This window comes from Bos javanicus, chromosome 4 (assembly GCF_032452875.1).
Source record: "Bos javanicus breed banteng chromosome 4, ARS-OSU_banteng_1.0, whole genome shotgun sequence".
In the NCBI taxonomy this organism is placed as follows: Eukaryota; Metazoa; Chordata; class Mammalia; order Artiodactyla; family Bovidae; genus Bos; species Bos javanicus.
The window spans coordinates 92,628,849-92,652,200 of record NC_083871.1 but is presented as its reverse complement, the minus strand read 5'-3'; the positions used below and the strand labels follow the sequence as shown (position 1 = coordinate 92,652,200).

Here is a 23,352-nt window from a genome sequence, read left to right as displayed (position 1 = left end):
TCTGTGATCAAGACTCACTTAAATGGTCTGATTGCTCTGCAGCCACAGGCTGTGGTACTGCTGCTGCTGCTGCTGCTGCTAAGTCGCTTCAGTCGTGTCCGACTCTGTGTGACCCCAAAGACGGCAGCCCACCAGGCTCCCCGTCCCTGGGATTCTCCAGGCAAGAACACTGGAGTGGGTTGCCATTTCCTTCTCCAATGCATGAGAGTGAAAAAATAAATCGAAGTCGCTCAGTCGTGTCCGACTCCTAGCGACCCCATGGACTGCAGCCCTCCAGGCTCCTCCGTCCATGGCATTTTCCAGGCAAGAGTACTAGAGTGGGGTGCCACTGCCTTCTCCGACAGGCTGTGCAGTGACATACAATAGAACACAGTTTCAAAGACAGGTTTCTGAGAAAATGGTGACAAGCGTTTGAGTGATTTACATAGATGCCTCCTACTTTAAAGAAAAAGAAAGGTGATTTTGTAGTCAGTATGAAAGTGGTTTTGTTTTGGGAGGAGGTGAGATGGTATAAGAACAATAATATAATTAATTCCCCTTGTTAATGACCTGATACATGATGGTTTCTAAATCACAATTTGAACACAATAGAAGCTCACATTAAGGCAATAGTTAGCTGAATCACAGCTGTTATGTAAACAGATATATCAGAAAGCCAAAAGGCTCGATGGAAAACCGACACTGGAAACTTGATGAAAGGCAGTCTCAAGTTTCCTTTGGCCCTTAGGAAGCTCATGCCATTAAATGTTTCCAAATTCTACCACGCGTGCTGACCTCCAAGGTCCAGGTATTTGTTAAATCCCTCCACGTTCAACTTGTTGTGAACACAATGATGGCACAAAACTTAAAAAAGGCATCACAGCAGAGATGTGGATCCCTAGAAGATCTACAAAGGGAACTTCCCTGGAGATCCAGAGGTTAGGACTCCCCACTTTCTCTGCTCAGGGCCCAGGTTCAATCCCTGGTAGGGAACGAAGATTCTGCAGCTCTCCCCCAACCCCCCCTGCAATACACAGAATCTGACTTTCAGTAAGATTTTAAATATAGGGATAGGGAATAGCAGCATCTCCTAAAACACTTAGTCAATCACCCTCTGCCTTTAAAACAACTCATATAGACAGACAGGAAATAAATAGGTAACTAAATATGTATACGAAGCAAGTAAACACAGGGAGTCCGCTCCGTAGCAACACCACTTGGTTTGAAAGATTATTCAATAAATTGCTTTTACTAAGGAATATATATTGTCCTTACCCAATGGTAAGTGCATGTTAAACTCCCTGATGCATTAAAAATTACTCATGAATATATTCTACTTCTTTTACAGTAGTACTTAGGTGAACATATTTACATTCACTGCTTAGAGGAAAAATGATATGATTTAGTGGCAATTGAAAAAAATGAAAAAAGAGAAGTCTAAAACCAAAGCATCTGCCACGGAACAATAAAAACAAACTAGTACAGGAGGCATCCCTGGTGGTTCAGTGGTTAAGACTCCTTACTCTCAGTGCACAGGGGGCAAGGGTTCAATCCCCGGTTGGGGAGCTAGGATCCTGCGTGCAGAGTGGCCCAGCCAAAACAACAGACAGACTAGGAAAGCAACACCTAATCATAATCCCATGGGTGATTTGTTGTTAAGCCTCTGAGCATGTAGCACATACTAGGCATTTTCTGTATCTTATTCAAGTACATCTGTGAGGTAGCAACATTATTAAGTAGGTGGGCTTGGCCAGGGGCAGGAGGGGGAACTGTGAAGAGGATGGAACATAAAAGCAGTCAGTAAAAGTCCTTTAAAAAAGGAAAAAGCTGAGTCAAACAGATGGCCAGAGACATAGGAGAGGTGAAAGACGGGACAAGAGAGACCACTAGGTCTGAAATTAGGCCAATGACCAGTTCAGAGTCCAGACTTAGGACTCATGGACGTATTCGATTGCTATGGCTTAGTCACTGTGCTAAACATATTAAATGCACTGATACATTTAATGCTCACAACAGCCCTCAGTTCAGTTTAGTCACTCAGTTGTGTCCAACTCTTTGCGATCCCATGAATTGCAGCACGCCAGGCCTCCCTGTCCATCACCAACTCCCGAAGTTCACTCAGACCCACGTCCATCGAGTCAGCGATGCCATCCAGCCATCTGATCCTCTGTCGTCCCCTTCTCCTCCTGCCCCCAATCCCTCCCAGGATCAGAGTCTTTTCCAATGAGTCAACTCTTTGCATGAGGTGGCCAAAGTACTGGAGTTTCAGCTTTAGTATCATTCCTTCCAAAGAAATCCCAGGGCTGATCTCCTTCAGAATGGACTGGTTGGATCTCCTTGCAGTCCAAGGGACTCTCAAGAGTCTTCTCCAACAGCCCTAGGAGTGTAGTATTATTATATAGAACTCACATAGGAAAAAACTATGACCAGCCCTAGGAGTGCAGTATTATTATATAGAATTCACATAGGAAAAAACTATGGCCCAAGACTGCATAGCTATCGAGGCATAGAGCCGAGTTTTTTTTTTTAATTAATTAATTTTAATTGGAGGCTAATTACTTTACAATATTGTAGTGGGTTCTGCCATACATTGACATGAATCAGCCACGCATAGAACCGAGTTTTAATCTCAATTGTGTTTACCTCCAAAGCCCACTTTAAAAAAATAGCTACAGAATCTTCAGATCCAGTAACAACTAGCCTTCATCCAACAATATGCCAAATGGTCAAAGTTTTCCTGTTCGAAATTACATCCTTAAAAAATAACCAGCACTCAAAAGGCACACCCTTCAAACAAGGATTATGTTAGCACAATTACATAATAAGTGATTCTTTCATATTTTTTAAACTTTTGAAAATGCTACTACAATTTGTATTACTTTAAAAAAGTCATTCAGTATGAACTGGAGCAAATCCCTGTTAAGTGGCATCACCATGGAAGATAAAAATCCATTCCTATTTCCATTACCACTGTGTACTGTGCTGGCCACAAGAACTGTATAGAGAAAGGGGCTGAGAAATGGCATTAAAAGACACAATTTGTGCTTTATTGGTAACCATGTCGAATGTCCCTTCTCCTCATCACATCAATTTCATTCTCCAAAGGAAGAAAGAAAGAATGCATGAGGGGGGTTCAGAATGGCAGACTGAGAACTTATGTCCACATGACATTCTTTACAAGGTCCTGATGAAATGACGCAAGAGACATATACGCACAAGAATAAAGCCCTAATGGTGCCAGAGAATAAGAATGTGAGTTAACAGCACATCAGAAAGTTTGCACAAATCCTGAAAGACAGAAAACAGATGGGATCAGACGGGTGACAAACCGGGGGCGCCTCCAGGGCTTCCCTGGTGGCGCAGACGATAAGGAATCTGCCTGCAATGTGGGAGGCCTGGGTTAATCCCTGGGCTGGGAAGATCCCCTGGAGGTGGGCAAGGCGACCCACTCCTGGATTCTTGCCTGGAGAAGGCCCGTGGACAGAGGAGCCAGGCGGACTACAGTTCATGGGTCTCAAAGAGTCGGACGCGACTGAGCAACTAAGCACAGCACATCAAGGGCTTTTACTGACACATACAAAGTACACAGTGAGTAGGTTCTGGGCACATCATCCGAGCCATGGATCAGGAACAGCGTTCAGGAGAGCAGGGCCGGCCAGGCCGCCTCTTCCCCACCCATCTCTACAATGCTCACGGAGGTGCTAGGAGCAGAGAGCTTTGACCCTTGGTAAAAGGGAAATACCCTAACGAGCAAGCACTTGGCATTTTTTTCCAGCACATACTTGTTTGTGTGATCCTGATCAATTCATATACCACACAAGCACCAAAACTCCTAAACAAACAGGGTTATAGGTGGCCCCCTTAAACGCTATAGAACTTTATAGCCTAAGCACCAGCAAAAACAACGCTAATAAAAATGGCACACAATGGAAATCTCTACAGGCTGAGTAGTCTTGAACTCTGGGACTCTGATGCTACCTCTAGAGGAGGGACTATAGGGCTTTGTTTTCAGCAGAGACCATTTTAAAAGTATAGTTGGTTTACAATGTTGTGCCATCAATAGAGACCACTTTAATCAAAACAAAGCCTGAGGCAGAGTGTAGCCTTCTTCAGTGTGCTTGTCTGACTCTTTGCAACTCTACAGACTGGAGTCTGCCAGGCTCCTCTATTCATGAGATTTCCTAGGCAAGAATATGGGGACGGGTTGCCACTTCCTCCTCCAGGGGATCTTCCTGACTTCGGGATCGAACCCATGTCTCCTGCATTGGCAGGTGTATTCTCAAGCACTGAGCCACCTGGGAAGCCCAGTTTTCTTCATTAATCCACTGTTTGAATACTGGCAAAAGTGTCTTCACAGCTTTTCCGACCTCACTGACAGGGTGCTACTGAGCTAAACATAGTGAAAAGCATAAAGGTTCTTGAAGCCACTAAAGCACTCACGACTTAAATTAAAGGAAGTTCCTACTGTAAACGTCTCAACTTCACACTGAAGTTTTTCTTAAGTCTTTATACCTTCTAAAGCTCTCCCTTTAAATGTAAGAGTTTATCCCTTACCCTTTCAATATTTCAATGTATTTGGGAATGTCACTTACAAACCAACATGACTTCCACTTTATATCCAATGCGTTTCCCCAAATTGTCAATGTCATACAAGATAATTCACTTCAAAGAAACATATGTCCTAGTAGAACAGAGGGCAGGTGATTTAGACGGATTGTGTGGCCTGAAAGTAAAGCCGAGGCATAACATTTAGAGAGAGGTGGCTGAACACAGCACAGACCCACCCTATCTCTGCTCCCCACCCCTCAACCTTATAGGCCAAGAAAATACACTAAGGCTCCCTAACAGGTGATGAAAGCCCCCAAGCTTTGACAGTCTCGGTGGGGTCTGCAATCTGCCTGCTTCCTCTGTGTTCCAGCTCCACTTTCAGGCACCATATAAGGAAGTCTCCCTCTGATACTTTCTGCTCTCCTATGACTTTTTTATGACAGAGATGTCTGCGAGACACAAACAACTGCAGAGGAACAGCTGTGCCAACTCCAACTTGGTCCTTCCTTCATAAATATAGGTCAAGGTTCACACAATGCTTGAGGACTTAAGAAAGTAAAAGAACAAAGTAAAGAACATTTAGTCATGGGGGAAAGCTGGAAGAGGTGTTTAATTTTTAAATAAGATTCTCAGAGATAGAGAAAATATTATATTCATAGACTAAGAAGAGGATGCTATTAAAATAGAGTACTTAAAGAACAGAAAATTTAAATGTGAGTGCTGCAATTAAAAAGTAAAATGGGTTTGATTAAGAGACTAGTATGTAAATTTCATGGGATACAAATCATTTCCATTTTAGAACAATGATATATTCCTGGTGCTTAGTACACACCAGGCACTCTCGAAATACTGAGTTTATGAATTAACAAGTAAGTATACGAATGAGTGAGATGAAGGAACAAGAGATGGTTACGAATGTAAATCAATCAACACACATGGCTGGCTGACTAAGCAAGAGGCAAAAATGAAGACATCTTGAACATAGAACAAAAATGCAAAGGAGGTCTTAAATATTTGGAAGAAAAGTCAGATATATGAAGCATAAGATACAATGTAGCAAAAGAGAGAAAGAAAATAATTCAAGAAGTAACAACAACAAAAAAAACTGTTTTGGTGTTCAGAATGGAAAAGACAATTGAGTTCGAAGCAAAAAAAGACAGACATAGAAATATGTTGATAAAATTTCAGAAAACCAATTAATGGGAAACTGTAAGAACAATTCCAAAGCCAGGAGGAAAAAAAGTTACATTTAAAGAAAGAGAAATTGGATTTCTTAAAAACACTGTTGAAGCAACAGAGCACAATGCCTTCAAAGTTTTTAGGAAAACAATTTTCAAGCTACAATTTTATAATAACGCTAACAAATAAGAATGTATGCAAAAATATTTAGACATTGCAGACATTCAGAAATTTGACCACCCAACACATGAGAAAAATCAAGGTTCTTCAACAAATGAGAGGAAAAACCACAAAAAGAATGACTTGAGATACAATGGCAACTGCATATAAAGAAATGTATATGAAGAAGGAAATACAGACACAGAATTAATGTATTGGGTGACAGTGTTACTGAGCAGATCTTTAACTAATTCAGCATTTCTCTTTGCATTTAAAGGCAGAGTTCCTTTTCTACAGGACTAATCACTCTGTGTCTTTTGTTCCAACAGTAACACACAATTCTAACAGCTATGGAGATGGGAGACAGGTTTTAAATATTTATGATCAACTTACAAGCAAAGGTTAGAAGACAATTACACTGAAAGAGGAGAAACTGAATAAGCGCTATGCTGTGTGCTTTGTTGCTCAGTCACGTCTGCCTCTTTGTGACCCTTTGTACTGGAGCCCACCAGGCTCCTCTGTCCATGGGACTTTTCAGGCGAGAGTACTGGAGTAGGTTGCCCTTTCCTCCTCCAGGAGATCTCCCAACCCAGGGGTTGAACCCATGTCTCCTGTATCTCCTGCACTGCATGTGGATTTTTTATCCACTGAGTCATCGGGTAAGCCCATCTTGATAAAACCAAAAAATAAAACCTCTTTAAGAAGTATAACCACTATAATTTCCTAATCTTTCAGAGTGAGCAGTACAGAGATACTATGTAAAGTTACTCAGAAACAGAAACTGAACATTATAAGTTTACCACTGGTAAAACCCAGGCGGCGCAGTGTTAAAGAATCTGCCTGCCAATGTAGGAGATGCAAGAGATGTGGTTTCGATTCCTGTGTTGCGAAGATCCCCTGGAGTAGGAAATGGCATCCTGCTCCAGTATTCTTGCCAGGGAAATCCCATGGACAGAGGAGTCTGGCAGGCTACAGTCCACAGGGTCGCAAAGAGACACACACAACTGAGCACACCCACACAAAACAAATATAAGATAACTAGGGGTTAAAGGGTAGAAATTACAGTGCAAATACTAAAACAAAGTAAAAATACATAGTTTAAAACTAAAAATTTTAAAATCTAGTAGTGTTAAGCAACCTCACTTTCACTTTTCACTTTCATGCACTGGAGAAGGAAATGGCAACCCACTTTAGCATGTTTGCCTGGAGAATCCCAGGGAGGGGAGCCTGGTGGGCCGCCGTCTATGGGGTCGCACATGACTGACGTGACTTAGCAGTAGCAGTAGCAGCAACAGCAGTGTTAATTTATAGTTATAAGGATAACCATCCACAAAAGTGAGAAGCAGACTCTGTTAGGAAGTTAGTATTGGGTCCTTCCTCTGCCAGGTGAGGCAGGAATAAGATAAGCAGGTCTTTAGGAGCGTGGAGAGAGAGGGGAGTCGAAACAAACTGTTAGACTCGCAGAGGTCCATCACCGCCGAGTGAGTCAGGAATGGGGATATGAGGGGAAAAGGGCAAAGCGCCTCCAATGGGTAGTTGCTTGAGCATTTCATTTTGTCTACTGACAGGTTCAGTTATCAACTCAACTAAAAATGAAGATATAAGAGGGATTATCTTTCATTTTAACCTGTTTCTGAGTGGTAAATTCGCTAAGAGTCCGAGGCAAGACCTGAATAGAGAAGAGCCTTTTCAGGTATTGTTTATATAAAGTCACTTATGTTTCTTAAAGTCAAAATCTAGCCAAGCAAGATTCTGGGGGGCCGCAAAGTCAGTGAATATCCTTAAGGACTCTTGTTGTCTCAGACACCAGAGGCAAGAAGGGTCCCAAGAATGAAGTGTAGCCAGGAAGACGTAGCACAGGGAAATGCTCACGGCTATATTCCCAGTGCCTGACACACAGTAGGTGCTCAGCAAGTATCTGATGAATAACTGATAAGTTTACTGTTAATAGCAGACAGGAGCAGCAACTCGTCTCTTGTGGGGGACCAGACCCTCGCTGAGCTATTTTTAGGGCCCACAGAAATGAAATGGACAGCATTCCTACTTTTTCCAAACAGGGCCTTTAACTCATGATTTTGAACACCTTTATCCATCTCTCTAGGTACTCCAGAATGGTCCTCCCTGAGGATGAGCTCCTCTTATTTGGAGAAAAGCCTCATTTTCTCCCATGGTACACTTTGGAAACTCCATGGTATACTTTGTGAAACCGATGAGGGAGTTTCCTGAAGATCCGCTCAGTAAACACTGTCACCCAGTACCTGATATTCTACAACCGATGTTGAGGGGAAAAAAGTGAAAGAACACACATTGCTCAGCAAAGGATTTGGCTGATTTATAAGAGCCAAGTGCTCCATTATGTAAAGCTTAATTGAACTTCCATATAGTGATGAGGGTAATATAAGAATCTGAAAGCATCAGGGCTTTAAAGCAAGAAAGAAAAAAAGGCTCAGCAGCATGATAGTCCCACATATAGATGGTTACAAAATGTAAGATCCAACTAAAATTGAAGTGTTCTCCTGACTCCCACCTGAACCCTTTGCAAAAACCAAGTTCCTTCTTATGGTGCTTTATGGGGCCATTCTCTTAAAATGATGACTATGCTCAAGCTAGCAGGAGACAGGTGAAATTATTTAACTATTCTTTCCAAAGTATTCTAAGCCAAATGACACAGATGCTTCCAGTGTCTTAAGGATGGTGAACAGGCATAATTCCATTACTCCACATGGCAGAAGTAGCACAATTATATAAATCAAGCAGCCTGTGAGGTTGAGAAAACAATCTAAGGTGCTCTTTTGAGAAGTGAAGGTTGGTTAAGTGTTTATGATTTAGGTGTTAGGGGGTTCAGGGGGAGGAGAAAAGGAATGGTTCTTCTGATGTCTTCTTTCTCCTTCAAAGTAGGAAAAGGATGGAGTAAGGGAGTCCACTAAAGTAGATGAACTGTAAGCAATAAATCTGTGCAGAGAAGAGGTGGCTACAACCCAGATGCTATCTCCTGGCTGAGACACTGACATTAATACTATGTCGGTTATTGAAAGAAGACCTCTTCAGGACACTGTGGGCCACTTGGTGAGGAAGAACACTAGGACTGAAATTGACTTCAGCTATGTTTAGCTAAGAAAACATTAGTATGCTTTAAGACACACCAATGTATTAAACTAGCTCAGACATTAGTATGTTTTAAGATTTGACTAGACAGCAAAAGCCTTACAGCTACAGAACTCAAGCCCGAAAAACTAAGGGTGGTATGACATGGCTTCCTACTATGGCTGAGAAAAACTGAACTAAGATTAGAAAAGAACTATTCTAGAAGGAGAAGATCTTAACCTCATGCTCAGTGACTAACAGGACAGCTGAGGAAGTATGCCTGCAAGCTGGAACCAGAATGAAAAAAAGCAAAAGAAGTCGGATTCCTTGTAAGTAATGGTCTGATTTAAATAAACATAAGAAAGGCAAACTATCTACGAAGAAGTCAAAGAGCCACAAAGGAAGTTCATAAAGATGGCTTCACACCTGCTAGATGAGTCATTACAAAAGAGGTAACTAAGATGTCCCACAGCATCTCTGGTAGTAAGGACTCCACACTGCATTAAGCTGGACAGTAGTACCTTTGAAGGGAGCAAAGCTTTGCAGTCAGGAGCAGAAGTTACAACAATGTTTTAAAAATCACTGTTATAAAACTCAAATCACCTCTCCAAAAACTGACCTTGTGCAGAAAATAGGCATTTTCCAACTGCTCTTACTCCACACTTCCATCTCTGCCATCTTTCACTTCTCCAAAATGGAAAAATGTCTAATATTATTGTGAAATATTTTAACTTAATGAGAAGCAATGGGGCAATACCTCAGTGACACTGTAGCTACTGGATACGTGACAATTTTCCATGGATAGTGGATGGGGTGGTGGTGGTAATTATGAGTGTGCAGGTGTGAAGCTGGATCCCAAGTTAGGTGTCCCTTTATAAACGTGAACAAAAAACTTTTTTTTTTTTTTTGAAAACATGATGTGTAAGAAGACATGGGCAATCAGCTCATAGATACTACGAATTTGCCAAACTGGAGCTCAAAGTAATTGTGAAGTCCAGCACAAGTAAAGGTCACCCCACAAAACTTGCTCTTCATAAAGGCTCTGGCAATAACGGAAGAATGAGATTTTAATCACTGAAGCTAATTACATAGAAGACTAAATCACAAGAAGAGTTATTTAAGTGTCTTAAATACAATAAAAAGTAATTAACAAGAAGCACCATCTTGACAGCTTCCTGTCACAGTCCAGGCCTAAAAGGATCAGCTAATTCCCAACCTGGGAGCCAGAGAATGAGAACAACTCAAAGTTTGATCTTTTAATTTTTTATTTAAACTGCTTTGATTAAAAGTTAACAACTCTCACCAACTTGAGTGAAGTTAATCAAGAAAAAAAAATTTAATCTATTAGAGGAATGATGAACCTCATTTTCATTCGTTCCCCAGAGGGCAAGAGAGGGGCCTCCCAAACGCCATGCAACTCGCCGCCGCCCCACACAGCAAAAGAAAGCATGGGAGGGCTGCCAGAGCCCTACTGAGGACAGGGCCAGTTCACACATTTGCTCATGTGAAATCCACTGAAAAATATCTCCTTTGAAATAACCCTCAAAGAGGCCATCTCATCTGCCTCTTCTTTCTCCTTCCCTGGAATGAGCAGTTGGAGAAGAGCTACTGGACAATCAGAGATTCACAGCTGATCCTGTGATGAAAGAGAAAGCCTCTAGACACTACAACGGCCAATATGAAGGGGTACCAGCCTACAGGTAATGACAGACATAGCACTCATCTTTTCTTAATTCTACTGCATCTCTCAACGTTGAACAAAGTCTAAAGCCTGTCACAAGAGACGTGGTGCATTACTAGACAAGCTCCCCCAGCAGCCTTTGCTTAACTGACCCGCACATTCTACGACCTCCTCAAAACCCACAGGCTGACACCAGTTAGTACCTGAGGTCTGCTCAAACACACCTGGGCACTTCTGTCCCAATCTGTTTCTGTCCCTGAATTTCTACTGGTCATTTTTATTATGTATCTCACTAAATATTGAAATATGAGTACAAACAGAATAAGCCTTTACAAAAACAAGTTGTTGCAAAAGGTTTAGTAAGAGGCGTGGCTTTTAAATGGCAACAAAATGTGCAAAAATTAGAGCAGGAAAAGTATGACAGAGGAGGGAGACGTAAATCACAAAGACCTAGGGTTCTGTAAGTAGTATTTTTAAGTCATCATTCCATAGGAGAAGTTATTTAATCCACCAGGATATCACACATCAAAGATTTGGAGATGTAAGTACATTTTTATGTTAAAAATGGAATTAAAACATTTGGGATAAAAAGAATAAATCCTCTGCTCTAGACAATGTTTTCAAATAACTATTAAAATCAGGAAGCATTTGATATAATTCTGAATCTAAGCTGAGTATTTGGATATTGGTATCATTCATACCTCAACTTTCCCACAGTAGTATTGGAATGATTTAAGCAGAGAAAACTGAGGGAAAAATGAAAACAAAATCAAGGCCACAGGAAACTAAAGAGAAGCCTTGAGAAAGACCCAAATATCAGAAGCATGCTATCAGATACGTTTTCTAGAGGCACCCTATCTTTGGCACGGGCTTCCCTGGTAGCTCAGATGGTAATGAATCTGCCTATGTGTGAGACCTGGGTTCAATTCCTAGGTTGGGCAGATCCCCTGGCGGAGAGCATGGCAACCCACTCCAGTATTCTTGCCTGGATAATCCCCATGGACAGAAGAGCCTGGTGGGCTACAGTCCACGGGTTCGCAAAGAGTCAGAAACGACTGAGCAACTAAGCACAGCACATTTTTGGCACAGACTTTCCAATAACCAAATAAACAGGGAAAACTATTGGATCAGATACAAGTTTTTTTATGTATATATTTATCAGATTAAAGCCAATTTGTAGCTCAGAAGAAACAGCTGTCCCAGGTTATGAGACATCTGCTACTGCTAAGTCACTTCAGTCGTGTCCGACTCTGTGGGACCCCATAGACGGCAGCCCACCAGGCTCCCCCGTCCCTGGGATTCTCCAGGCAAGAACACTGGAGTGGGTTGCCATTTCCTTCTCCAATGCAGAAAAGTGAAAAGTGAAAGGGAAGTCACTCAGTCATGTCTGACTCTTAGCGACCCCATGAACTACAGCCTACCAGATTCCTCCATCCATGGGATTTTCCAGGCGAGAGTACTGGAGTGGGGTGCCATTGCCTTCTCTGATGAGACATCTAAGCACTCCCTATTTTATTTCATAAAGGGACACTGCAATATAATAAACAAATAACTCACATATTTATTGAACTCCTACGAACTACAGCACGGAATAAAAGAGACAATAATCCCTATCTTCAGGGAGCTTACTATCTAGTGAAGTTTGGTCTCAATGACATTAGGCTATCCTCACATTTCTCCCAATTACTGCCCAGTAATTTACTCAAGACAGTCGAGTTTAGTAGAAACAAATCCATGAGGAAACTCAGTGTATTTAACTCATTATGTTAAAAATGGAATTAAAACATTTGGGATAAAAACATAAATCCTCTGTTTTAGCCAATGTTATAAAAAAAAACTATTAAAATCAGGAGACTTTCAATATAATTTTAAAATCTAAGTTGAGTATTTGGATATTGGTATTATTCATACCTCAACTTTCCTACAGTAGTATTTGGAATGCCCTGAATAGCAGGGCACCCCAAGTACCCTGCCAGGCTGGTCTAATTCGAGGTAAGGACTTTGGTAAATCAAATACCATCTTATGACAACAGGGAGAGAGAAAGGTCAAGGTTAACTCCCTACAAGAACACTTTCAGAATATCTAATTTTAAGCAGCATAAATTTTGAAAATATACCTCAGTGGTAACCAAAAAAAAAGTCCCTCCACTCTAATGGGCCATTAGATAAGCATGAATAGGAACCATCTGCCAAGAAGATGTGCGTTTTGACCACAGTGGTGTTGTCTTTACCACAGGTAGACAGGAGGAGCAGTTAGTTATTGGAGAGGACTCCTGTCTGTGGCAGCAAAAATCTTAAATCTGTCTAGGGGAATACTCACTTTCCGGCTCTCCACAGGAGGAAAGCATGTACTGAACTCCTAAGAACTGGTGACAAATTAGTAATAATCATTACTGCAAATTAGACAGATAGAAGAATGAGCAAAATATTTCCCAGTTTTCCCCATTCTGAAAACATTATCTAATTTCTTAAGAACCTGCTTCTAAAAATAACCCAATGCCTGTGATGGTGTTAAGATAATGACATCAAAATCCTATATTCAGTTCCTCTCGGCAAAAGTGAAGCCCCTGATTGCTGTGTGAACGTCAACAACATTGATAGGTACAGGAGTGGTAACAGCACCTAAAAATACTTATTTCCGAAGTGACAACAGGAAGGGGGCGGGGTGGGGAGCGGGGCAGTGCGGGTTTGGAATGTGGACGGGAGGAGCTCCTGTGTGGTAGGAGAGCTTCTGGAAAGCACATTAGCTACCATACCCTTCCTGTCAGAGACAGGCTATAGCTTAGAGAAAGGTGTTTCTCCCAATGGGCTCCATTGTACTTGCAATAAGACAATCCCTGTTTTGATGAGAAACCTACTCTTTTCTTCCCTTCCACCATGCCTCCTTTTAAAACAAAAGCAAAATACCAGTTTGGTAACAAACACCATTTAAGACTGTTAAATACAGAAGGAGGCAATTAGCATGCGGGTGTACTTTACGCAGAGTAAGAATTGCTACTGGGGACTGAATGATTGTTTTAATATTTACTGTGGAAGCATGGCCCAGCGGGCTTCCTCCTGCCCCCATCAGATACCTCCTTGGAAGGCTGCTCGTCAACCAAGCTCCCAAGAGACTCTGGAACATAACCAGGGTATAGCCAGTGGAACACAAGAGGAAGACCCTGTCATCTACTGATTACATACGTCTATTCAAAGAAAATGTCCAATTAACCTCTCTTCTTTTTCTGGCCTACAATTAAACTTCCTAAACTAATACACAGAGAATCTTTCTAATTTTGCATAGTACCTAAGGGCCTGATTGACACTCAATAAATGGCATTATTAACAGTAATAATGAATGCTACATAGTGCCAAGGACACAGAGCCCAATAAATCTTAAATAATGACAATAATGAAAATATATGATTAACTAGTGAGCAATTATGAAGTACGCTGCAAACAAAGTGCTATACCGGGACAGACAGAACAATCACAAGCCGCTGTGTTAGGAGTGACAGAAAGCAAATCGGGGTGAAAGGGGGGAGAGATATCAATGAGAAGAGAAAAAACTCCCAGCCATGGTCAAGTTGCTACCAGCCAGAACACTCACATTCCTCCAATGGTGACGGTGGCACAGGTACGCTCTGAAAAGGCGGGCACCGTATCTGTGGCTGGGCTGGCTGGTCTAATGTAGTCCACAGTCACATTGACCTGAAAACAAGAAATCAAGGTAATTAAGGTTGAGAATTTGCAACACAGCTCACTAGCAGCCCTGTGTGCTGGCTGTAAAAGCTCACTCACGGTACGACTTTGTGGGTCTAAGATTTTAAAAAAACAACTGAAAGCTGAACCACACACCGGGAGAAAAACCTCCAAAAGCCATCTTGGATAAAGGACTATAGTATCCAAAATATAGGAAGAACTCTTAAACCTCCACGGTAAGAAAATCAAAATCCCAATGTTATAGTGGGTAAAGGACTTGGATATCTTATCAAAGAAGACATACAGATGACAAGCATATGAAAATATGCCCCACATGTGTAATTGGGGAAATGCAAACTGAGACAACTATTAACACATCGATTAGAATAGCCAAAATTCAACATACTGACAACAAACGGAGGTGAGGGTATGGAACAAATGGAATTCTCGTTCACCATTACTGGGAATGCAAAACAGTACAGCCACTCTGAGCAATGGTTTTATATAGAACAAACTTTTACCATACGTTCCACCAGTTAAAAACTTATGTCCACACAAAAACTTGCACTTGGATGTTTCTGGTAGCTTTATACATAAATGCCAAAACTTGAAAGCAACCAATATGTTCTTCGGTAAGTGAGTAAAGAAACTGTGGTTCATGAACACAACTGAATACTATTCAGCACTTAAAAAGAATGAGCTGTCAAGCCATGAAGAGACATGGAGCAATCTGAAATACACATTGCTAAGAGAAAAATGCCCATCGAACGGCTATCTATTGTATGATTCCAACTGTGACATTCTGGAAAATGCAAAAATGTGGGAGACAGTAAAAAGATCAGTCATTGTCAGGGGTTAGCAGGATGAGACAGGATGAACAGATGTGGGGGCAGGATTTTGACAGCAGTGAAGCTATTCTGGATTATACTATAATGATGGATACATGTCATTCCACATTTGTCAAAATCCATACAATGCAGAACACCAAGAGTGAACCCAAGTCAATGATGGACTGTGGATGATGGTGTGTCCAGGTAGGCTCACCAATTATAACAAATATACCACTCTGGAGGGGGTCTACTGATAACAGAGGAGGAAGTACATGGCTGGGGGCGGGTGGGACAAGGAAATTCTCTTTACTTTCTGCTCAATTCTGCTTTGAGTCTAATTGATGCTATAGAACCTAAAAGATGACTGATGTCAAGAGAGAAGGACAAATGGCTGAACCTTTAAGGTCCTACATAAACTTCAGTCAACAGAGAAGAAATCTGGAATATTCCTGGAGGATTCCTAGACATTTTGGTAAAGCAGCTCTCTAACCTTTTCGGACTGCTTTGAAAATCTGTTTAAAAACATGAAATGCCTCAAGAGAATAACTACACGGAGTTTCAGTCTGCCATAGTTCTCAAGGCCCAAGTTAAGAAGAATCAAAACGACACAGCTGACTACACTGAATACCAATAGGGGTGGACTTGGGAAATTTGGGGGGTGGGGTGGGAGCAGGATGGACTGGACCAGAAGAACCTTTAATAGTGGGCTAATCCTAGTATATACAAAACACAGGGACACAAACACGCCGAGCAATGCTTTTTCTTTATGAAGCCTTTCAAGATGACCGTGTTTGTGTGTGGAAGCAAAGCGGCATGCTGTGTCCATCAGGAAACATACAGAGCCGCATTACAGCATGAAGGCATATACTTGACTTTGGTCATGGCCAAGCTTATATACCTGTACTGAGGTGTCAAGCACCCTGAGGCCATCCTCACAGTCTCAAAGTCCAGAATCACCTTTCCTAAAAACCACTTTGGTTCTCACTGAGATACTTGAAGACAGCATGATGTATGAGCATCAACCAGACTGCTGGTGAGCACCACCAAAATCCCTTCAAACTGCCTGCTCCTCAAAAATCCATTTTAAAAATGAATATGGAAATTTTCAGAAGAACAGCTGCCTCCAAATTCTGACTGTCAGATCACTCACTCTACCTAATCACGTTTTAAAAGCAACAAGAAGCCCTATCAGTGAGAAAGCCAATTAAGGGCTGAAGGCAAGGCAAATCTTTCTCATGAGAAGTACTGTCATAATACAACAACTCAGAAGAAATCATAAAGAGGACTCCTTAGGTCAGATGTCCACACTGACATTACTGCTCAGCCTTATCACTTTGTCCAAGCTAAGGAGATGGATAAATGTGAGGAATGTGAACAGACAGGGAGTCGGGGTAGGGGCAGGGCTGAAAAACTACCAACAAAGAGGTTTTCAGAGTTGCCCCACATGCAGCTGATCAGAGTTGTTAGAGCCCAGAGGGCAAGGAATGGGCGGTCTACACACACAGAAGCACAGCTGACTCCAATCCCTGGGAGGGAAAGAGTCCTCTGCATGCTATTTATTCTGACCAACCCCTCTGGCAACTCTCCTCTGGCAAGGGCGGATGATTAACCTCTGGGAGAAGGAAGAGGCTGGGATACCTGTTGAAGTTATGGCAAAAATCACACAGGAAATTAGCACTGAACAGGAGCTAAACCTCAAGAGTACCCACCCAGGAGTACATGAAGTAACTCAGGACCCAGTAGGGTATGGTCCAATTTGGGGCATTCAGGGGGCAAGTCAAAAAGTATGTAGAGATGTTCACCTATTTTTGTGTTTTCACCCAATCCATCTAGTAACAAGCTCAAGTCCTCAGTTTCACTACCAGGGGGAAAAAATAATTCATCCTGCTTAAAAATAAACTCAGTGAATCTCAAGGTTACCTTGCATCTGCCAATGACAGGCCTCCTCCTCAGGAGACGGGAGTGGGGCAGCGGCTCATCAGCGCAAGCACGTGGCACACAGTAACATCAGCTCTCTCCCCAGAAATCATGCTAGTTCACCAGGAAGGCTACGTGAGTAGTGGTGGTGATGGTTGTGCTGAGGGGTGTATTGGCAAGGAACAGCTCCCCATCTCATCTGCCAGGCCAAAGGCATGCTATCCCCAAACTGTCTTCAAAGGAAATCAACCCCACTCTTCCAAATCTTTCAACTTCAATCAGCGAAAGAACTAGTAACTACATTCTACATTCACCTGCCAATTAATTTTTCCCTCTATCTAGAGAAAGAACTGAAAGGCAGAGATTAAAGAGCTCATTGGGGGAGGTAACATTATTAAAGAAAATCTCAAATACAAATGAGGCCCTGAGAATAGCCCACAGCCACGACGCACACCTGCAGACAGCTATGACAAACCAAGAATTAAAGTCAACGTGTAATTAGCATTTATGTCGCTCTCCTGGGGAGTCTGAGCTCTGCTCTCCTGCCTTGGAGTTTCTCATCTCCAGATACTCATCCCTGACTTGTCAATCACTTGATAAAGAGCAGTTTCAATTAAACAATGGCAGATCTTAGCAAAGTCTTCATCTGAATAATAACAACCTGAATTTTGTGCTTGTGGGTGGTTACATATGGGATGCCATGAGTTGAAAAGAAGTACTGGGTTATTGCAAACGTTTCCCTCATTTTTCCAGCAAAGATGCTCCTGGAACATTGGGTATATGCAAGAATTTACACGTACGGCACACAAGGGGAGGGCCTGGCCCTCTTTACAGCAAGGACCACAAGGAGTCCACAGCTCCCTGCTGATTCCACCTGTCATTCTCTTATGAATGAGTCATACATCACCTCCCTGGGCCTCACTTTTCTTAGGCAATTCACTTGGTAAATGAGAGCACTAGACTAGAACTTCAGAGCATCACTGAACTCGAGAATCCTAGAAGACAATTTAGCCAGACACTGTGTGCTACATAGCATCACAGGGTTTATACAGTAGGAGTGTATATCAGATCAGTTGCTCAGTCGTGTCCGACTCTTAGTGACCCCATGAATCGCAGCACGCCAGGCCTCCCTGTCCATCACCAACTCCCGGAGTTCACTCAGACTCACGTCCATCAAGTCAGTGATGCCATCCAACCATCTCATCCTCTGTCGTCCCCTTCTCCTCTTGCCCCTAATCCCTCCCAGCATCAGAGTCTTTTCCAATGAGTCAACTCTTCGCATGAGGGGGCCAAAGTACTGGAGTTTCAGCTTTAGCATCATTCCTTCCAAAGAAATCCCAGGGCTGATCTCCTTCAGAATGGACTGGTTGGATCTCCTTGCAGTCCAAGGGACTCTCAAGAGTCTTCTCCAATACCACAGTTCAAAAGGAGTATATGTAGTGAATAATATTTTGATGAATGGATACATGTAATCAGGAACCCTTCCAGACATAAAATTCTGAAGGACACTAAATGAGATGGTTAGGACCACATGGTCAAGCTGTTGACCATTCTGTTCTATATATTAAAGCAGGAAGGAGGGAAGAAATATTTTGAAATTGGGATAAAGCTTTAAATTAAGAAAAGTGTAATTCTGCATATTACTTTTTTTCTTCCAAAGAAGCTCTCAGAGAAAAAGAAAGGGTAGCCGGCAATCTGATTCCTCCATGGTCCATTGTGGAATTCTCCTTGAAAACAATTTCAAAGACCCTTCAGAGAACTAAGATGAGAACTTAAAACCAAATTTGTATCCCAATCTCACATAAAGTCTGGAAACAGCTTAGTATTAACAGAAAACACTCAGGTCACACCTAAGGAATTCAATCTATGGATACCCTTCATGAAACTAATCATTCACTAGATGGTGAGTGAGTAGTATCGTCATACTTCAGTACCGTCAAACCACCGAAGAACTCCACAGACTTGTTCATGCTGATGATAATCTGAAGGCCAGCGCATAAGAGATACCTAACATTTCCAGGCCAAAGCCTGAATCTGGGCTGTTACATGAGGCTATTACTATATAATCCCATCCACTATTCCACATGGCCAATCATAAACCCACAAAGAGATGTTAAAAAAAAAAATACCCTGCCTCACAAAAAAGGCTCTCATGTGACCTGTCATCCTCATGACGGAAACAGAAAACACATCATCTGGGCAAGTCTGGCTAAGGCAGCAGGCAGATAAAAGTAAGCAGAATAAAGTATTTCAACAGCTTGGGTAAGAGTACGGGCTCTGGCAGCCACTTGGCTGCGGGTTTGAAAGTGAAAGTAGCTCAGTCGTGTCTGACTCTTTGGGACCCTATGGACTATACAGTCCATGGGATTCTCCAGGCCAGAATACTGGAGTGGCTAGCCTTTCCCTTCTCCAGGGGATCTTCCCAACCCAGGGATCAAACCCAGGTTTCCCGCATTGCAGGCGGATTCTTTACCAGCTGAGCCACAAGGGAAGCCTAAGAATACTGGAGTGCGTAGTCTAAAACCTTCTCCAGGGGTTCTTCCCAACCCAGGAACTGAACCGGGGTCTCCTGTATTGCAGGCGGATTCTTTACCAACTGAGCTATCAGGAGGGTTGCAGGTTTGGTTCCCAGCAATTCTACCTCTGAACTCTGTGAACTTGGAGAAGTAACCTCACTTCGGGCTTCAGTTGAACATGGATAACTCTACCTATCTCATTGTTAGAAGAGAAATGCATTAATATACATGAAACATTTAGAGCAGGGCCTGACTCATAATAAGCTCTATGTGTCAGTTATTTTTAGACAAACATACTGATTTTCTTGGAGGAGAGCCTGGTACAGGGTAGGTGATAAGTGTCTGCAAGATAAATACATAAATACATGCACACATACATATATGCATAAATAAGGCGCATGTTGGCTTTAAGTCATTAGGCAGAACTCAATTAAATACACTTTTCTCCTTAAGGAGCCACAGCAAACAAGAGTATGTACCTCATCCATATTTATCCCAACTTACAGATAAATAGGACTTATTTTAAATAATGATACACTATTTAGTACTTATTTAGACACTCTCCCGGTTAATCGGCAGGTACTAGTTTGGAGATTGTATTTACCAAAGATAATTGAAGCAGAGTGTGGGGAATCAACTCAACTAATAGGCTAACCAGAGGTGTTTGGGGAGGATGCTCCTTGCCTTACAAAATCAGGAAGATCAACAAACAGAGAGCAACCAAGTTGGCATCTGCTCTGGGCATAACAGGACAATATTTAATTTAGGCATTCTTGATCTTTTCTCCCTGCTAACAAATAGCATACATAATTATTTTAAAAGTATCAGAGATTATCTTCTTAAAATCTGAAACACATTTTAGTTACTCATTCATCTAAATACAGATGAGCATCTAACAAAACTGTCAAGGGGTCCCTTGGTCCTGCTTCTGGGCATGCTGATCCCCAGCTCAGCTATCTACTAGGACACAAGCTAAACTCTCACAAGGAGATGTCAAATGGACCTTTGTTGTTCAGGAGGCAACAACAACAAGAGTCACAAATGAGAGCAACATATGTACACTGACATCTTCTGTGCTGTGCTTAGTCGATCAGTCGTGTTCAACTCTTTGCAACCCCATGGACTATAGACCGACAGGCTCGTCTGTCCATGGGGATTCTCCAGGATAGAATATTAGAGTGGGTTTCCATACCCTCCTCCAGGGCGTCTTCCCAACCTGGGGATCGGACCCAGGTCTCCCACACTGCAGGCGGATTCTTTACCATCTGAGCCACAAGGGAAGCCCAAGAATACTGGATTGGGTAGTCTCTCCCTTCCCCATGGGATCTTCCTGACCCAGGAATCAAACCAGGGTCTCCTGCATTGAAGGTGGATTCTTTACCAGCTGGGCTACCAGTGATATTAGAGAAACAGAAAGTTGATTTTTAAAAGTATTTCTGATTTAACTCAAAACACCCAAAACATTATCATATCAACACATAACCAGTATTTCTTAAGGTATTGGGTTTCTTTCCTTTCATTGACAAAGACTTTGAAATCCAGTGTGTGTTGTGCAAGGAAAACACATCCCAGTCTGGACCAGCAATACTTCAAGTGTGCGGCCACTTACAGCTGCAGTCGCAATACTGGACTGTACACGCCCAGACTGTTCATTATGGGACCAGGGTCTTAGCCTCAATCCTCTATACATGCTCCTACCTTTAGTGGTTCTATCCTTCTCTAGTTTCTCCCAGGAACTTTTGTTATTTTATATTTATGAATCCTTGTAAATACTCAAACCAAATATGAAAAAACATGGTATAAAAAATAAAATGTTTATTATTCATTTTCTGACTGAAAAAAAATCTATTTAATTAGACTAGAAAGACAAGGTATTTACATAATTTTCAGTTCTAAAAAACATTTCAGGGGTGAGAATAAATGTGTACACAAAGGAGGAAAATTCCTCCAATTTATAACTGTCATCATGGAATATATTCTGTTCAATGTTTGAGGAAGATACTTTTGAGTGACTTCTCTACCAAATCAGTGGCTGAACTTTATCCTTGATTTGCTGACCCAAGTCTAGAATTCTTCACCTTGATGTTTCCAATGTATTCTAATGGATGGTAACTAGAAACTCATGGTAAAGAAACAGCTGCTTTTGTAGTTATGACTAATGCCTCTGTTGAGTATGGTGTTACTAGAAGGTGAGCAACTGGTAGATGTGAACCATTTATGTTTATAAGCACAGACAAAAGCAGAAATCTCTATGTCCCATTAGGACATCATTTAGCTTTGGCATGTCTTAAATTAAAAGTCCTTTCACAGATACACTGACAAAAAAGTATACATTTATGCTGCAAAGAAAAGGAGACATAAGCAATGATCCTCTCCTACCTCTCCAACCCAGCCATATGTATTTGGTAACACCCCCTTCAAAATCATTGTAATTAGGTGCTAAGGCCGGTTGTTTATTCACATGTATTTATGTTGCTTTCTCCGATCTACAATCACCCTTCCCAACTCCCCCAGAGTCAGAACAATTTTGAGCACATTTCATTTTCATCAATGGAACATGAACCTCTATGGCTTCCCAACCTCTATGATGAGCACAGAGTCAAGGAGCTCTCTTATTTAATGTTTCTGACAAAATGAAACCACTGCTTCCCACCCCCTTGTCAGATGCGTTCATCTGTTTTGAGAGGAAAGGTAAAACCCAGCTTCAGATGGGGCCTGTGGAGATGCTAAGAGTCTCTACCTGAAGTTAGGCATTCATTTAAGTGGACATCACTATTTCCCGATGAACACTCAGTTTGGTAAATATTTAATTAGAAGCATACCCAGGCATGAGATTCACAAGTAAACGTGAAAACATTTTATGTAAGAGGTCACTAGAGCTGGGCAATGATTTCTAGAAATAGTGATAACACCCTGACAAAAAACAGAACATTAACATGGTCAGAAATGAGGCACTGTTTATGCATAAGGTAGGTAACAAGCACATATAAAATCATCAAGGGGATGAAGTTCTGACTGTTGAAAATATTTCAAGTAACTCTGAGGAGGATCAGAGATGAACAGAAACCACCCTTTCCAAGTAACCTCACAGTTACAAGTATTTTCACTCATGCTCTTGATTCCCAAGTCCTTATAAACCTACAAATGCATCTGAAAAGCACAACCTGTGTTTGCATCAGTGTTCTAACCATTATCTTACGCATCATGGTTTAACTCATCCCGATACCTAATTGTCATACCACACTATCCATACCCAAGAATGCCAGCGGCCCCCAAAACACTACTGGAAACTGTCACATGGGTCCCCTTCCTGTCTCTTCTTCTCCTCAGAGCCACCATCTCCACCACCTTCCTCTAGAGGATGAAGGGTGAGTGTGGGTCTTTTTTCTCCTCTATACAAGTGTCAGTCACAGTCATCTGTGTCCAAAATTTCCAAGGTCAGCAGCAGTCAGGGGAAATTAAATCACTCCATCCAGAACTCTCCCTGGAGGAGTTCCAGCCACACAAGCAGCACAAATATACGGAGATACTCATGCCTTTGTACAGAATACACACAATGTCACCCAGTCGTGAAAACAACAGCTATAATGAAACTAAGATGAGAAGCACAAGGATATGAAGGAAGGGTATTTGCTTAAAGGCATCTCAGTCATATTACTGGAGGAAAAGAAGAATGCTTTTAAGACATGGATAAAAACAAAAAGGTTAAATTACATTTTCTCCACAAATCTGTGCCAGTCTACCAAGGAAAAGGCCACTCACCAAAAAGCCAAACTGA

General features: G+C 41.9%; 1 protein-coding gene across 1 annotated transcript in view; it reads right to left on the bottom strand.

Moving 5' to 3' along the window:
- Positions 1-23,352, bottom strand: part of SND1 (staphylococcal nuclease and tudor domain containing 1) — a 421,336-nt gene that overhangs the window by 220,121 nt on the left and 177,863 nt on the right. The window contains exon 12 of the mRNA XM_061414616.1: positions 14,220-14,320. Within this exon, the coding sequence (XP_061270600.1) occupies positions 14,220-14,320 (101 nt within the window). The remainder of the gene's footprint in view (positions 1-14,219; positions 14,321-23,352) is intronic.